Raw genomic sequence first — 19,100 nt, forward strand, 5'->3', positions numbered from 1 at the left:
GAGGTTGAAACACCAATAATAGTATGAGTATTATAAACATTATAGTTTTCAGATGGTATTTGCTGATTCTGTTTTCTTTTGTGTTTTACTGGGAAATAAAGTAGATGTTTTCTTATTTGGGTGTTACCTGACCATATTAACATGCTAAATGTACTTTAAAAGGTTGTGTTTTTGGAACTGCAGCCTCCGAGACGGAAACCCGGTGCACCGGGGAACCGCCGGTGAACTGCAACCTCCGGGGTGGAAACCCCTAGCGGTAGAGTCGCGCGCACAGGAACTGCAGTCCCCGGGACAGAACCCCAAGTGGCGGAGTCTTGCAAATGGAGCGGCTGGTGGTTTTAGAAGCACAAAGGGCAGAGACGTGCCCCGACCTGGAGGCAGGACTGGGAGCGCTGCGGAGGGGCACACAACCCAGGACACTGCAGTTTATAGCAGCACGGACAGAAACGGAGACAGTGTGGCCTGGAGAGCGCACTGAAGAACAGACTGCGGTCTCTCTGCTCTGAGGCAGAGGGTTGGAAATGGTCTCTTCTGCTCTGACTCACGGAGGAGACGCGGAAAGCCGCCAGAGAACAAAAGCCCCAAAGACTGATTCCCACTGAGCCCATCCCCCGCCACAGGGGTGCAGGGCAACTCCACCCAAACAGGGTTGCCTGAGAAACAGCGCGGCAGGCCCCTCCCCCAGAAGACAGGCTGGGAAAACAGAAGGCCAGCAACCCTAAGGTCCCAAGAAAACAGGTGCATCTTGCTGGGGTTCTGGTCAATAATTTGGACTCTATACATTCCCTCAAACACCCATCAACAGAATGACTAGGAGGAGGAGCCCCCAAAACAGAAAAGACTCAGAGATTGTGACTTATGCTGCAGATTTACAAATGGATGCAGATATAACCAAGATGTCGGAGATGGAATTCAGGCTAGCAATTGTGAAGACAATGGCTAGAATGGAGAAATCAATTAATGGCAACATAGAGTCTCTAAGGGCAGAAATAAAAGGTGAACTGGCAGAACTTAAAAATGCTATCAATGAGGTCCAATCCAATCTAGATAATCTAACAGCTAGGGTAACTGAGACAGAAGAGAGAATAAGCGATCTGGAAGACAGTATAATAGATAAAAAGGGAAAAGAGGAGGCCAGGGAAAAACAACTCAGAATCCATGAAAATAGAATCAGAGAAATAAGTGACACCATGAGGCGTTCCAATGTCAGAATCATTGGAATCCCAGAGGGAGTGGAGAGAGACAGAGGGCTAGAAGATGTATTTGAGCAAATCATAGCTGAGAACTTCCCTAATCTGGGGAATGAAACAAACATTCGAGTCCTAGAGGCAGAGAGGACCCCTCCTAAGATCAAGGAAAACAGGCCAACACCCCAGCATGTAATAGTAAAACTTGCAAATCTTAGAACCAAGGAAACCATCTTAAGGGCAGTTAGGGGGAAGAGATTCCTTACGTACAGAGGGAGGAACATCAGAATAGCGTCAGACCTATCCACAGAGACCTGGCAAGCCAGAGAGGCCTGGCGAGACATATTCAGAGTACTAAATGAGAAGAACATGCAGCCAAGAATACTTTATCCGGCTAGGCTTTCATTTAGAATGGATGGAGAGATGCAGAGCTTCCACGACCGGCAGAAGTTGAAAGAATATGTGACCACTAAGCCGGCCCTGCAAGAAATATTAAGGGGGGTTCTATAAAAGGATAAAGACCCCAAGAGTGATATACAACAGAAATTTACAGACAATCTATAAAAACAACGTCTTCACAGGCAACCTGATGACAATTAATTCATATCTTTCAATAGTCACTCTCAACGTGAATGTCCTAAATGCTCCCATGAAACGGCACAGGGTTGCAGATTGGATAAAAAGACAGGACCCATCCATATGCTGTCTACAAGAGACTCATTTGGAACCTAAAGATACATCCAGACTGAAAGTGAAGGGATGGAGATCCATCTTCCATGCCAGCAGACCTCAAAAGAAAGCTGGGGTAGCAATTCTTATATCAGACAAATTAGATTTTAAACTAAAGTCTGTAATAAGAGACACAGAAGGACACTATATCATTCTTAAAGGGTCTATCCAACAAGAATATCTAACAATTGTAAATATCTATGTCCACAACATGGGAGCAGCCATCTACATAAGCCAACTGTTAACCAAAATAAAGAGTCATATTGATAACAATATGTTAATTGTAAGAGACCTCAATACTCCACTCTCAGCAATGGACAGATCATCTAAGCAGAAAATCAACAAGGAAACAAGAGCTTTGAATGATACATTGGACCAGATGGACCACATAGATATTTACAGAACATTCCACCCTAAAACAACAGAATACTCATTCTTCTCAAGCGCACATGGAACTTTCTCCAAAATAGACCATATACTGGGTCACAAATCAGGTCTCAACCGATACCAAAAGATTGAGATTATTCCTTGCATATTCTCAGACCACAATGCTCTAAAACTGGAACTCAATCACAAGAAAAAATTTGGCAGAAATTCAAACACTTGGAAGCTAAAGACCACTCTGCTCAAGAATGTTTGGGTCAACCAAGAAATCAAAGAAGAACTTAAACAATTCATGGAAATCAATGAGAACGAAAACACATCAGTCCAAAACCTATGGGATACTGCAAAGGTGGTCCTAAGGGGGAAATACATAACCATTCAAGCCTCACTCAAAAAAATAGAAAAATCCCGAACTCACCAACTAACTCTACACCTTAAAGAACTAGAGAAAAAGCAACAAAGGACGCCTAAGCCACACATTAGAAGAGAAATAATTAAAATTAGAGCAGAAATCAATGAATTAGAAACCAGAAACACAGTAGATCAGATCAATGAAACTAGAAGTTGGTTCTTTGAAAGAATTAATAAGATTGATAAACCACTGGCCAGATTTATCCAAAAGAAGAGAGAAAGGACCCAAATTAATAAAATTATGAATGAAAGGGGAGAGATCACGACCAACACCAAGGAAATAGAAACAATTATTAGAAATTATTATCAACAACTATATGTCAATAAACTGAGCAATCTGGATGAAATGGAGGCCTTCCTGGAAACCTATAGGCTGCCAAGACTGAAACAGGAAGAAATTGACAACCTGAATAGGCCAATAACCAGTAACGAGATTGAAGCAGTGATCAAAAACCTCCCAAAAAAGAAGAGTCCAGGGCCTGATGAATTCCCTGGGGAATTCTACCAAATATTCAAAGAAGAAATAATACCTATTCTACTGAAGCTGTTTCAAAAAATAGAAACAGAAGGAAAACTTCCAAACTCATCCTGTGAGGCCAGCATTACCTTAATCCCTAAACCAGGCAAAGACCCCATCAAAAAAGGAGAATTTCAGACCAATATCCCTGATGAATATGGATTCCAAAATCCTCAACAAAATCCTAGCTAATAGGATCCAACAATACATTAAAAGGATCAGCCACCACGACCAAGTGGGATTTATCCCCGGGATGCAAGGGTGGTTCAACATTCGCAAATCAATCAATGTGATAGAACACATTAATAAGAGGAGGAAGAAGAACCATATGGTCCTCTCAATTGATGCAGAAAAAGCATTTGACAAAATACAACATCCTTTCCTGATTAAAACTCTCCAGAGTATAGGGATAGAGGGAGCATTCCTCAAGCTCATAAAATCCATCTATGAAAAACCCACAGTGAATATCATCCTCAGTGGGGAAAAGCTGAGAGCCTTTCCCCTAAGATCAGCAACACGTCAAGGGTGCTCATTCTCACCACTGTTGTTCAACATAGTACTAGAAGTCCTAGCAACAGCAATCAGACAACAAAAAGAAATAAAAGGTATTCAAATTGGCAAAGAAGAAGTCAAACTCTCTCTTTTCGCAGACAACATGATACTTTATGTGGAAAACACAAAAGGCTCCATCCCCAAATTACTAGAACTCATTCAGCAATTCAGTAATGTGGCAGGATACAAAATCAATGCACAGAAATCAGTTGCTCTCTTATACACTAACAACGCAACTGTTGAAAGAGAAATTAAAGAAACGATTCCATTTACAATAGCACCAAAACCCATAAGATACCTCGGAATAAACCTAACCAAAAAGGTAAAGTATCTATACTCTAGGAACTACAGAACACTCAGGAAAGAAATTGAAGAAGACACAAAAAGATGGAAAAATAGTCCATGCTCATGGATCGGAAGAATAAATGTTGTTAAAATGTCTATGCTACCCAGAGCAATCTATACCTTCAATGCCATCCTGATCAAAATTCCAATGACATTTTTCAAAGTGCTGGAACAAACAATCCTAAAATTTGTATGGAATCAGAAAAGACCCCGAATCACCAAGGAGATGTTGAAAAAGAAAAACAAAGCTGGGGGCATCACGTTGCCCGATTTCAAGCTATATTACAAAGCCGTGATCACCAAGACAGCATGGTACTGGCACAAAAACAGACATACAGACCAACGAAACAGAATAGAGAGCCCAGATATGGACCCCCAACTCTATGGTCAAATAATCTTTGACAAAGCAGGAAAAAACATGCAATGAAAAAAGACAGTCTCTTCAATAAATGGTGCTGGGAAAATTGGACAGCCACATGCAGAAGAATGAAACTCAACCATTCTCTAATACCATTCACAAAGATAAACTCAAAATGGATGAAAGACCTCAATGTGAGACAGGAATCCATCAAAATCCTAGAGGAGAACATAGGCAGTAACCTCTTTGACATCGGCCACAGCAACTTCTTTCAAGATACATCTCCAAAAGCTAGTGAAACAAAAGCAAAAATGAACTTTTGGCACTTCATCAAGATAAAAAGCTTCTGCACAGCAAAGGAAACAGTCAACAAAACAAAGAGGCAACCCACAGAATGGGAGAAGATATTTGCAAATGACACTACAGATAAAGGGCTGGTATCCAAAATCTATAAAGGACTTCTCAAACTCAGCACCCAAAAAACAAATAATCAAGTCAAAAAGTGGACAGAAGATATGAAAAGACACTTCTCTGAAGAAGATATACAAATGGCTAACAGACACATGAAAAAATGTTCATCATCATTAGCCATCAGGGAAATCCAAATCAAAACCACACTGAGATACCACCTTACACCAGTTAGAATGGCCAAAATGGACAGGGAAAGAAACAACAAATGTTGGAGAGGTTGTGGAGAAAGGGGAACCCTCTTACACTGTTGGTGGGAATGCAAGTTGGCACAGCCACTTTGGAAAACAGTGGGGAGGTGCCTCAAAAAACTAAAAACAGAGCTACCCTATGGCCCAGCAATTGTACTACTGGGTATTTACCCCAAAGACACAGATGTAGTGAAAAGAAGGGCCATATGCACCCCAATGTTCATGGCAGCAATGTCTGCAATAGCCAAACCGTGGAAAGAACCGAGATGCCCTTCAACAGATGAATGGATAAAGAAGATGTGGTCCATATATACAATGGAATATTACTCAACCATCCGAAAGGATGAAGACCCAACTTTTACATCAACATGGATGGGACTGGAGGGGATTATGCTAAGTGAAATAAGTCAAGCAGAGAAAGTCAATTATCATATGGTTTCACTTATTTGTGGAACATAAGGAATAGCATGGAAGACATTAGGAGAAGGAAGGGAAAAATGAGGGGAATTGGAGGGAGAGATGAACCATGAGAGACTATGGACTCTGAGAAGCAAACAGGGTTTTAGAGGGGAGGGGGGGGGGATTGGTTAGCCTGGTGATGGGTATTAAGGAGGGCACATACTGCATGGAGCACTGGGTGTTATACGAAAACAATGGATCGTGGATCACCACATCAAAAACCAATGATGTATTGTATGGTGACTAACATAACATAATAAAATTTTTTTAAAAAAAGTTTTTTTTTTCAAATTTTTATTTAAATTTTCAAATTTTATTTAAATTCTAGTTAGTTAACATAGTATTGGTTTCAGGAGTAGAATTTAGTGATCATCACTTATATATAACATCCAGTGCTTGACACAAGTGCCCTTCTTAATACGCATCACCCATTTAGACCACCCCCGCCCACCTCCTTCCAGCGACCCTCAGTTTGTTCTCTATAGTTAAGAGTCTCTTATGGTTTGTTAAAGCACTGTTTGAATGAATGATAGAATGAAATGACTAAACAACTATTGTACAGAAGTGCTACGAATTCTCTCCTAAGATTCATTGTGAGAGACTTTTTAAATTTAATATCTATATTTTCATTAGGCTATATAGGTTGTATAACTCCTGTTAGCAAAATGCAGAAAAGCTGGAATAACTTTGAAATTATTCAAAATGGAATCAGGAGTTCTGTGAATCAGACTTATATGCTCAAACTTACAAGGACTTGAATCATCAAGTCAAATGGATATTAACTCAAAAATTCTTCTGGGCCTGAGTATAATTCTGAATTAATATGGCCATGACTCATGGATTTATATGAAACTAGTTTCATGTTGAATTAGACCCTGTGGAAATATTCAGATTGCTTCAGGAGCAGAATATTACAATTTTCCTGTAAGTTTTCAGAACCAGTTTCAGAATCTCCTGAAATTAAACTCTTTAGATAACTCTATTACTAATTATTTGTAATGTTTTTTAATTAAAATTATACAGAATTCAAAATAAGTGAGTTTTAATGTATGCTTCAATGTTCCATTATTTCTTAATAAAAATATCCCAAATTTCTTATTCATAATTTGAATTTTTCTGGTCTCTGCATTTCTTACTCATCTTTGTAAGTAGGAATGCCTTTTGATACTGACTCCTTTACCAGAACACAATAGTAGAATCTCATATAAATTTGCCTAACAATAATAATTCCGTTTGATTGAACTCTTTACTTTATATTGAAAATATATTACTATCTTTATATATCTACAGTTTTAAAATTTTATTTACTTTTTTATCAGCTTATTACTTGTATTTTATTTGTCTTATTTTATGCAGTGTAAGTTGTGAATGCAGTAAAATCAAGTTTTAACAAATGGATGCATATAGTAAAGATTCTCTGAACCACAGAATAATAGAATAATAGCTTAATATTTACAGCTGATCTGTAAAACAGGTGTAAGGTTTTTTTTAATCATTTAAGACTATTTTTTATTTAAGTTTTTTTATTTATTTCCAGTATAGTTGACATACAGTATTACATTAGTGTACAATATAGTGCTTCAACAATTCTGTACATTACTCTGTGCTCATCACAAGTTCGCTCTTTAATCCCTTTTTTCTTCTTTTTTTTTATTATGTTCTGCTAGCCACTGTAGTACATAATTAGTCCTTGATGCAGTGTTCAATGATTCATTAGTGAAGTATAACACCCGGTGCTCATCACAGCACATGCCCTCTTCAATACCTATCACCCTGTTATCCCCATCACCTATTTCACCATTCCCCCACCTACCTCCCCTCTGGTAACCATCAGTTTATTCTTTATAGTTAAGAGTCTGTTTCTGTGTTTCTCTGTCTCTCTCTTTTCCTTTTCCTTGTTTGTTTTGTTCTATAAGACTATTTTTAACATTGAATGTAAGTGGTAGTTCTTCTTCAGGTGTTTAAAAATAAACTACACATTGTCTTGGGTAAATCTTGCTCTGAATATATGTGTATCCGAATATGCTGACTACATCCGTGTTTATTTCTGGGCAGGGGGACATCCAGCAACTATTGATCATAGGTGACCCCAAAGCCGCATATGACTACTGTGAGCATTACAGCCCAGACTGTGACTCTTCAGTGCCCAAGGCCGCTCAGGCTCAGGAACCGCAGATTGATGAGGTGAGGACCATAAAATTAGGACTGTTTTATCATTTCAGTGGTACAGACCTACCCCTGTAGTTTTGAGGCTTATCTCTATTATTCAATTTTAATTAAAGTATACTTTGTATTTAATAGTGTTTTAACATTTCTAGGAAGAGTGATTTAAAGATGATTTGGGGTGTTTTTTCTCTTAAGTACTCTGTTACTTAAACTTCTTATAAATAGAGATACCTCACTTGTATACTGTATATATGAGCATATTTCATTTTGGAGGAGGTGAGAAAAAGATAATTATCTAAAAGCTATATTTCTGCCACATAAATATCTAAAAGCTATATTTCTGCCCTTGGCAGTTAAATAATTAACACAGCCTCAAGATTAGGGTGATATATCCTCTGGTGTACTTGCCTTTGGCAATTCAGGCAGATGAGAAAGTGACATTAGAGCTATTTTAAAGTTTCAGGCTGTGTTGAGTATTTAGAGAGAATTTTTTTTTTTTACTGTTTCTTATTGGGCTATGCTACATTGATATATATATTTTCTTTTTCTTCCACAAAATTTGACATAAAGAGTAATGAAATGGAAAGCAGTATGATCTGAATGCAGTAACTAAAACTATTCATGTATTTTGATTCATATTATGTCACTTTATTTGAAATTCAGGTGTGAAACCATTCTTCCAGGCCATTTTTGCAAGAAGATTTACCATAATGAAATTTGACCCTATTCTCTTTCAGACCAAAAAATAAGTTCGCATAGCCATAGCAATCTTGGCAGAATTGAATATCCCAAAAAAACAAAAAATGCAATACGGTGTACACTTATCCAGATTTTTTGGTAAGATCCTTTAATGTGGATCTTCTGGAAATTAAAAACAAGCAGACTGGAAGGGATTTGGCCTTTAGTTGGCAGCAAAACAATTTTAGATTCTTTTTTCTCAAAGAGTGTTAAATTTTAGAAGAGGGGGTTGGAAGTTTGAAAACATCAAAGCTGCCTTTATGTTTGGGAAAATAGCTCAAATAGCATTCTTCTTACTTTCTAAATGTACTATTTGGTGCCATATTTTGAGCTTGACTACTTAGAAGAGGTTAGGATCTTATCTTTTATTTTAACTTCTTGTTGTTTTTGCATGTGAGTTCAGTTAGGATTTTACCATCTAAAAGCTTGAGATATATTTTTTGACATCACTTTTCTTTTTAAAGTATGATAGTGAATTCTGTTGAACTGATCCTTTCCATGACTTAATATTAATGTTTTTTTTAAAACAGGATAAAGTCTTAAGAAGCTGACAGAAAAGCAAATATGAGAGAGAAAATGAAATTGCTTGGGTAGTTGTGTTTGCTTTTTTCAGTTTTCCAGTGCCTCATTCTTTTTATTCCCTCAGGATTTATTTAAACAGTTTTTTTGTGTGTGAATTCCAAGAGGATAGGTAAAATACCATCAGGTTTAGTGCTTTTATACCTTAGAAATTATATGATGATTCGGTATTAAAATTTACATTTATACATATTATACATGTTCGAGATTGCTGAGATTTATTTTGCTTTTATTTTAAGAAAGATAAGTTTTGTTCTTTTTAGCAACAGATATGGCTCTGATTTTTGGAAGAATGAAGGTATGCTTTCTTAATATATCACCTTGAGGTGTTTTATTATTTTATTTTAATGCTATCATGTCAGTTAAACTGAGTTATTTTAAAGCAAAATAGTTTTTATCGATTTTTATCTGGATAAAAAAAGTAAAATTTAAAAGTAAATTTGCCCTTTTCTACTTTAGTTGTTGATAATGTATACTTAACATTCTGTTAAGAAGTCAAACTTGTTTTTACTAGGACAGTTTGAGGAGACAAAAAATGTATTGTTATAATAAAAGCTGCATGGAAATCCAGTTGGGTGATGCTATAATAAATACAGCATTTCTTACTGGTTTCTATATTGAATGTATTACAATGAAAAGTTTTTTTGAAGAATCAACTCACATTTTTTTTCAAGTTGTAAATTATGTTGATACTTCAATCATATAACCATTCTATACACTTATGAAATAAACTGGTTAACCAAATTAGTAAACAGCCCTTATATTAGTTTTGACATATAGCCATTAATATGTAATTATATTTCAAATATGCATTTTAATAATTGATCTACAGATGTTCTTCCTGTACAACATAGGAAGCAATGTTATTTGCCAGTGAGTAAAGAATATAAGGTGCAGTATAGAGCATTGACCATACATGTTGAACTTTATAGTGCTTATTTTCCATTAATAAATTTGTGACATTGCATATTCGTTATTCTAATTTGGATTAATAGCTATGTTAATTTATTTTATCAGTTAACTCAAGTGTGCTTTTTACAACTTGTAATTTTGTCCAGCTCATACCTTCTAAATAACATCTTCTAAGTCATTCTTTTTTTTTTTTTTAAAGATTTTATTTATTTATTTGAGACAGAATGAGAGAGAGCTCATGAGAGGGGGGAGGGTCAGAGGGAGAAGCAGACTCCCTGCCGAGCAGGGAGCCCAATGCGGGACTGGATCCCAGGACTCCAGGATCATGACCTGAGCCGAAGGCAGTCGCTTAACCAACTGAGCCACCCAGGCGCCCTCTTCTAAGTCATTCTTAAGGTTCAGTATTTTCATGTGTTTGCCACAGTATCACATCATCATCATACAGTGAAATGCATAATGTAGATAGATTTAAACATGGTAGTAATATCATCAAACTTTAATTCCATTTAAACCTACACAATACCATTTATATAGAAGAGTAACTAATATTAAAATTATGATGTTTGGGGATTTTCTCAAGTTAAATTAATCTCTTATAAGAAATTAAATGTGAAATCTATATATGGTAATTCTTAATGTATTATGTATTTCTTAATGTATTATGCAAACTATAGTATCTTATACATGGTAGGCAATTGCCATTCTTTTTTATAAAGAATGAACAAGGAAAATGAAGCAAAGGCAAGATAGTATTTTATAGAGAAATTTAAAAACCAGCTGACTTCCCTAAATGTATTACCTTAATCTTTTTTTGCACTTAGTATTTATCATATATTTTAGTTCTCGTAGATGCACAGATATTTACTGGTGCCACTATTTTTCTAACAAATTAAATAAGAACAGATTATGACATTTCTAGAAGTCCCTTTCTCCTCACATACTGTAGTTAATGCCAGGTTACTCACATATTAAAACTGAAATCATTCCATCACCGCATGTCTTTTTGCATATGTTTATCTCACTGATTACAACTAGTTCTCTGTGTTTTCAAGGCAGCCCCAAATTCCATAGTAAGTAAACAGGATCATCTCCAAAAATAGGTTATAAAACTTCATGTACACTAGTGCCAGGTAGACTCAAAACCACCACCAAGGGGATGTTGTTTAGATAAAGAAATAAGAACAGGGGGCCCTGGGTAGCTCAGTTGTTGAGGGTCTGACTCATGGTTTTGGCTCAGGTCATATCTCAGGGTCATGAGATCAAGCTCCACCTCGGGTTCCATGGTCAGTGGGGAGTCTGCTTGAGATCTCTCCCTCTCTCTACACCCTTACCCCCTCTCTAAAACAAGTAAATAAATCTTTTAAAAAAGAGAGAGGTAAGGACAGAGGCAGTGATTCTTCACTGACTCCTGAAAGACTCTAAGAAAAAGATGTGCTTTCGTGTCTAAGGAGGTAAGAATATTATTTCCTCCAGTATTCTATAATCACAACTAGTCTGGTTGGTCTTCATTTGGAAAGAATTTAAAAAGAGGAGAAACTTATGGAGATTAGATGGTTCCTCCTACAAGGAAAAAAAAATGACATGAAGTTGGTATATATTGATATATTTCCGAGTACCATGCTTCATTTAAGATGCATTAAACTGTGTGTTTGAAAAATCCGCCCTTTGTGTCTTTGTTTGTTGTCTTATGTTTTTAAAACTCATTATAGATGCACCTGCTTTTGAAAAGTCTGCCTAATTTTAAAACTCTACAGCATAAATAGACTGTCAGATCTTTTCGTTTTTATGTTTTACCTGAAGCTGGCAGCTAGTAGCTATATAAATTTAACATTTCTTATTCCAACGTGATTGACCATAACACAGAAAAATTCTTCATTATACAATATTCAATCTCCATTAATGTCTTTTAATATGTATCTTAATTCAATATTTAATCATTTTATTTATTTAATGATGTTATTAATAATGTTTATATTAACTTTCCTAGAAGTAGTTGGCATTATATCTTGATTGCAGAGGCACGAAGAAACAAGTGTTCAGTGTTCTATGCATGCATTTTTCTATTTTACCAAATTCTGTACAAATTAAATTAGAATAAAGCTTTGTTGAAGTACTTTGTATGTATATTCATTGAAAATGAAACTATTTACTGAGCAGATAAAATTATGAAACCATTTCAATTAATTTAATCAAAGAAGAGTTTTGACAATCATAAAGAAAATGAAACACATGACTATGTTTATATTTCAATATGACCTTCAGCTGAACCACCTAGAAAGTTCACTCTAGTGAGGGTATTTCATCAAAGGCCAGATGTATAATGTTGCCAGGAGATCAGTTTTGGACATGTCTCATTATAGGTCTGTGAAATTTGCACTCATTTGCATTGCTGTGGTTAATAGAGCTCATTAGAAGGCACAGTGATCACAATTTTCTAAAAGACATATGCTCAACAGTTATTTTTCTGGCAGATCAAAAAGGCTTTTGTGGCAATTTTGAAATGCCAAGAAGTCCAGTTGGGGTATAATGGGAATTTTACCAAATATAATACTGAGAGAATTCTAAATAGATCGCCTTTAGCATATATATATATACATATATATATATATATATATATGATTCAGTTTGTTGAGTTTGCTGCTTAATATTTTATATGTATATGACCTTAGTGAATTTACTTATTTTGATTAAACCAATGATTAATATATATTTTACAATAACTATATTCTTGTTTACAAATTAAAGTTTTGAGATAGTTGGCTTTGAAGATCAATACATTATTTTCCTTATCACTCAATATGTATGATTGTCTTGTACATCCTTCTATTAAGAAACATACCTCTTTCCAACTAAGTTATTTTAATACAGAAGAATCTAGTATAAAACATTATTTTCCAATGTGAGTTCGGTTTAAATAGTTTATGAGGTCTAAGTGCTATGCTTTTTTTGATAGAGAAAAAAACAGTATCTTTAAAAGCAGAAATAATGTATTAACTAGAAACAGATCTAATTTTGAATCTTTTACTGTTTCACAAGTGTTCTGTGCTCATTTTGATCTTAAGTTTATAGCAAAAGAGATTTCTGAATAAATTTTAGATTTTATTTTTTCATTAGTTCCAGTGTTCTGTTTAGACTCATCTTATGTTCCTTGCATTTCCTTTTCCTCCTCTCCTCTTTCTGTCTCACAACATAAACATTCTTTCATACTTGGAAAGACTACTGTCCATATTTTAAATTTTAAGCATGTAGTTTAATGAAAAAAAAAGTACCCATTGACATTACAGTAAAATTCTTAGAGAATTTTTAACAAATTCTTGTGTAACAATTTTTACAAATAAAAATTAACATGAATAGTTAACAACTGTGGCCAAGTACATAATTGCTGTGTTGGAAATAAGTCATTAACTAAAAGTTTTGAATATTAATTAAGTTTGAATTAATATTCAGAATTTTTAGTTTCCTCACAATCCTAACCGTGATTCTGCTCTTAGAAAACTTGCTTTGTCACTCCTATGTTATTATACTCTGTATAAGACAGTATAATACTTCTTGTAATACAAAATAACATTTAAGTAACAGCATTTCGTTTCCTCTTAACCTTTACCGTAAGTAAAAGTTAAGACAATTACCACTTTGTTGTTAGTATTACCTGCACTAACAAAATCGCCTGATATTTTTTCCTTTGCGATGTAGTATGCACCTGAGGATATAATGGAATATGACTATGAGTATGGGGAAGCAGAGTATAAGGAGGCTGAATTTGTAACAGAAACACCCACTGTAACTGAGGAGACAATAGCACAAACTGAGGTAAAAACAAAGTAGCACCTTTGTGTATGGTGTTCTGCTGTTTGTCATTCCGTGGTTTCTTATGTCCCCTGTTCCTCAACTCATCATAAGCCTTTCATTCACCTGATTTCTATGACCAATAACTGTGGTTTTTATTTGACAGTAGCTGTCCTGAAGGAGTGATGCTCATTTTGCTTTGCTTGTCCTTCCTTTCATCCATGCTCTTCATTTCCTTTTTCACTTTTTTTATGTTTCCCATTCCATCTTTCACCACGTTTTACAGAAAAAGAAATCCAATTTCAAAAAGAAGACGAGGACAGTGGCCACTAACTCAAAGGAAAAGTCCAAAAAGTTTACACCCCCTAAATCTGAAAAATTTGCGTCCAAGAAGAAGAAAAGTTCCCAAGCAGCAGCAAAAGCCAAACTAGGGGTAAAGGTAGCAAAGAAAAAGCAATCAAGATCTGTCCTAGATAAGCTGGAAGATCTCTGATGATGAGTCATTGTTCTAACCCAACTAGATAAATGCTCATTTGGCTAATCCGATAACCCAATTAAATCATGATTTCCCTAAATTTGGGATTACCTTACAGTTCTATAATTGCTTTTCTTTTGACTTCATCACTAGGCAAATATCGTTGATGATTTTCAAGAATACAGCTATGGAACAGAGGAAAGTTACCAGACAGAAGCTCCTAGGCATGTATCTGGACCAAATGAGGTAAGCTCACTGACACTATTAAATCACAGTCCAAATTTTTTAAGTGTGTAATATTTCTTAATACACCTCACTGTGGAAGAACCTATAACTTGTGAAAGTTCCATCTTTTTATCCCTTTACTGAGGTAAGAGGAACAATAGCATTGGTTCACTGTTACTAGAAACAGGTCATTTAAAATCAATCAGTTCAAGTTTTGCATGACCCTTTGCTTCATGCAAACGCAAATTGATTGACCTGAATTGACTGCTATCATTTTCTTGATTGCTCCTGGGATTGAGCAAGCTTCTCAACATGTTGTGATGAAAGGTATTCGCAACATGATTTTTCTGTGAGGAGGAGCCTCCTCTAAAGTGTAAATTGTATCATGAAAGGATACAATTAGAATTTATTTCATCTGACCAATAATCATGCATTTTCATGACAGCAAGCTTCTTGAGAAAATGTAATCTTAGTGGATTTTAATAGCTATTTACATTTTCAAACTTGTTAGGAGTATGATATTTATGATTAAATTAACATATCTTACCCTTTTTCATTCTTTTCTCTGAAAATGTTTAATCACATACAGGTATAAATCAAACAATCTTTCTGAATTTCATGTTATGCATACATTCTTATCATGAAAAAATGAGTATACAATTCAGTATAACTTTGTGAAATACTTATCATGCCGGGTATGACAAATACCTGAGTCAGTTAGCTGTAAGAAAATTTATATAACATGTTTCCCAGTGAGGCAAATAAACCTCACTGTCCAAGTCTCATGCTATAAATATAAAGTTGACTAACAAGTTTTTATTTTTCCAATGGAACAAGCAAATACACATGATGAATCCATGTGAATACTTGCAGTTTACTGGGAAAAGTACTTTGAAAGCAATATTTCCTTGTATATACCAATGTACAAAAATATTTCTTTCAATGATACTGAAAGGCTCTCTTTCTCGGCCTTCAGGCTTGCTTGAGTAGCGTTTAAATTGCTCCCCGTCACATTCCATCAGACTGTAATTGCAAATGCTTACCTTGCTTTACTAACAGTAAACTTCATGTTCTTCAACTCCTTGCAACTTAAATTAATAGCCAAATCCACTTGAAGAAGTATTTACTGAAGAATATCTAACTGGAGAGGATTATGATTCCCAGAGGAAAAATTCCGAGGATACACTATATGAAAACAAAGGAGTAGACGGCAGGGACCCTGACCTTCTGGTAGATGGAGATTTAGGCGAATATGATTTTTATGAATATAAAGAATATGAAGATAAACCAACCAATCCCACTAATGAAGAATTTGGTCCAGGTGTGCCAGCAGAAACAGATATCACAGAAACAAGCGTAAGTCAGTATTACGCTCTGTGTCATTGTGCGTCTTATTTTTGGAGTATTTTCACATTGACCTTGATGTCTTTTCAGGTGTAAAATACAAGTTGTGTCCTTCTGTAAACTGTGAAAATTTATCACTACTAGGACATCTTGATAGATTCTTCCTCATGGGAATCTTCAGCAGTTGTAGCTCTGCCTACAGTACGGGAGTCTTCATTTGAAAGTCTAGTCTTGAATAGAATTGTATCCAAATTGTCTTGTCATTGACAAGATTAAAATAGTTATTATTCTGGGTAGTGAGTCTTATTTCTGATTTCTAGGCTATTTTATTTTTTTAATTTTGAGAAAAGAAATGTTCTGGTGATGCTTAGTACGGTACCATATTTGTTATTTTTTCACCTTTTGACCCCTTTCACCTATTTCTCCCACCCCTCATCCCCCACCTTTATTTTGTTAAACTTAATTTGATGACACTTTTTGCTTAATGCCTTGGAATAATAATTGAAGTCTACAGATGTCTTTATTTTTCTGTAATATGTCTTTAAGAAACAATTGTCTCATCTCATTCAAGAATTGTATTAATGCTCATTATGCTTTCCTTTTTATATTTTCAGTATCTAAACATTCAATAAGTTTCTATTTAAAAAAACACATTTTAGTAGGTTGTTTTTAAATGCACATGGATGATTAAATTTTCTTAAAAAAAATACTTAAATGCCCTTATCTACTTAAAGACAGGCTGCTTGAATTTTTCACTCAACAGATAAATGGCCATGGTGGATATGGAGAAAAGGGGCAGAAAGGAGAACCAGCAGTAGTTGAACCTGTAAGTATTGGTGTGAATACATTGTAAAGGTTGGTACAATTAATTAATTTATATTATGACCCATCATCACCTTACATTATCATATATGTTTGCATATTGCCATTAAAAATTCTAATGTCCAAATGTCTAAAATGTGCCACAAATAAGTGAGTTAATGAGGCCATTTCTGGCAAGTGAAATTTCAAGCAACCAAAAAATATAGAGACATGAATTTTGGAATTTGAAAGTAGATGAAGTTTGTCTACTCTAATTCTCTCGTTTTACAACAAAGGAATCTGAGACCTAGAGAGGTTAAGTAACTTGCTGAGGTTCAAATGTTGGTGGTTGGGACATAACCAGATTTTAGCTTTTCTAACTCCCTTTAATTTCTCTAACTTGACATTATTAGAAATATATTATTTGACCTAGATACTTTCTTGTTTCATATCCAGATAATATCATATTATGATATGAAAATATTCCTTTTAAAATTCACTTCTTTTTCTCCCATTGAAGAAATGGTCGACTTCACTCCAAAAGTGATTTTTAAAATTTGTATTAATGTTATTACTACTCAAGATATTAGTAAAAAGCAAATTCTTACTGGAAAGAAATTTTACTATTGTTCTCCTTAATCACCAACTTGGGAAAACTGTCGCATTAGAACTAAAAGTAATATGCTTAACTGTTTGCCTCAAGATCATGAAAATCATTTCAGAAGTTGCAAGGACATAAACACTGAAAAACTGGGTGGGGGGAGAGTTAAAGGTTAAAAAGATATGTCTATAAGAACATCGCTGGCTATCTACTGTATTACTCCAAAATCTAAGAAATTGTGCCACATACTCACCAAAGAATTTTAAAATATTTTTTTGCAGAATGAATATGCCCTTATTTTGAAAATTTACAACCAACTTTTTAAATGATAAAACAATTTCTGGCAGTAGAATCATAAACTTTGTGGAATGAGTTTCTTATCCTGAAACAGTACTCTATCCTCTTGTCTTCTGAAGAGCTTATCTCATATTTATCCCCAGTTCTTTTGCTTAGACTTTTTTTCTCCTTTCCCTGAATTAAAGTGCTTAGGTGCCACTTAACTTCCATTCTTTCATTCACGCAGTAAATATTTATTAAATTCCGGCTTTGTGCCAGGCAGTATTCCAGGTGCTAGGGAAAACTTGGTAACTGTCTTTGCTTTGTCCTTCTCAGGAGCATGTAGCGTATTCTCCTTTTACTATTACTTTTTGAATATTTATTTCTTTTCTAATTAGTTCACAGGTTCTCCGAGGACAGGGACTGTGTTTTCTTATCATTTTAAATTCTCTCCCTTCCCCATGCAAAACTGTTCGTAATTGGTTTTATATGGTAGAAATAGAGAATTTACTTTTTGAAATGCAATGATGTGGTGCTTTGTTAGAACTGCTTAGAGGAGAGGTTAGGGGTTACACTTCATTAGTAGTGATTCTCAGTCTTTTCTTTTTATTATAGGGGATGCTTATTGAAGGACCACCAGGACCAGCAGGACCTGCAGTATGTAACTGTCAAGATTATTTTTGTCTTGATTTTTTTAAATAATCAGATATAGAATTTCTATTACATTATTGAATTTATATATTTTACACTAATTTGAGTATTGAATGATAGAGGCAAACAGTTTTTTTCAGAGGGCCTGGAGGCCTTGAATTGCGGTCTGATTTGGCTTTCCAAATGTTATTCTTTTGAGCAGTGGAATTAAATTTTGTTTAATTTTTTCTCTCTTTTCTTTTGTTTCTTTTCCTTTCTTTCTTTCTTTCTTTCTTTTTCTTCTTTCTTTTTCTTTTTTTTTCCTTAAATACCTCTGCATCCTCTAAGCTCATTTTCAACTTTCTATCTGAAAGTTATGATAGTGAAAAAAAAGTCATCTTTGTTTTTATTAAAGAAGTATAGATATATCTCAATGAATGGAGTTGAGAATTCTAAGTAGACAGTAGCTGCCTTATCTGTGCTTCTGAATGGAGTGATTATCAGTTTGCATTGTGACTTCCTAGCGTGGCTGATGTTGCTTGGTGTGTCTTCATTCTCAGGTAGTTGTACTGATCAGACTTTGTAAGAAATCGCTGTCTTTTGTGGAATTAATTAAGTTCTTGTCATCTGAAATAAATATGTTATGTTGATAACTTTAAATACTTTTTATCCATAAAAGAAAATGTAAAAATGCCTCCAAGCTAAATGATTTCTACATTTCAATTTTGCTATCACATTTTTGAGGTCTAATTGTCTGAGTATACCATTTCTTCATTAAGAACTGGGAACCAACTTCTGCTTCAGGGACTTTATTTTGGCGTGTTCTCCTTTCCTGCTTTTCTTTGGAATGTCTGCCTCCACCCTGAGAGCAGCTTCATAGAGGAAGCACTGAGCTAGCTACAGAGTGGTTCCTATATGTTGTCTTTCATAGGAAGATAAATAGGGCAATTGTTTGGGAGACAAGTG

The 19,100-nt window shown here is 35.0% G+C and overlaps 1 protein-coding gene across 3 annotated transcripts in view; it reads left to right on the top strand.

The window, feature by feature from the left end:
- The window catches only part of COL11A1 (collagen type XI alpha 1 chain), a 206,340-nt gene that overhangs the window by 64,200 nt on the left and 123,040 nt on the right, over window positions 1–19,100 (top strand). For all 3 annotated transcript variants that reach the window (XM_064588737.1, XM_064588736.1, XM_064588735.1), the window contains 6 exons: window positions 7,657–7,785; window positions 13,690–13,806; window positions 14,411–14,503; window positions 15,584–15,838; window positions 16,590–16,652; window positions 18,120–18,161. In XM_064588737.1, coding sequence (XP_064444807.1) covers window positions 7,657–7,785; window positions 13,690–13,806; window positions 14,411–14,503; window positions 15,584–15,838; window positions 16,590–16,652; window positions 18,120–18,161 — 699 coding nt within the window. The remainder of the gene's footprint in view (window positions 1–7,656; window positions 7,786–13,689; window positions 13,807–14,410; window positions 14,504–15,583; window positions 15,839–16,589; window positions 16,653–18,119; window positions 18,162–19,100) is intronic.

Source organism: Mirounga angustirostris, unplaced genomic scaffold, assembly GCF_029215605.1.
Source record: "Mirounga angustirostris isolate CCGP_5_RB_7025 unplaced genomic scaffold, mMirAng1.0.hap1 SCAF_4, whole genome shotgun sequence".
In the NCBI taxonomy this organism is placed as follows: domain Eukaryota; kingdom Metazoa; phylum Chordata; class Mammalia; order Carnivora; family Phocidae; genus Mirounga; species Mirounga angustirostris.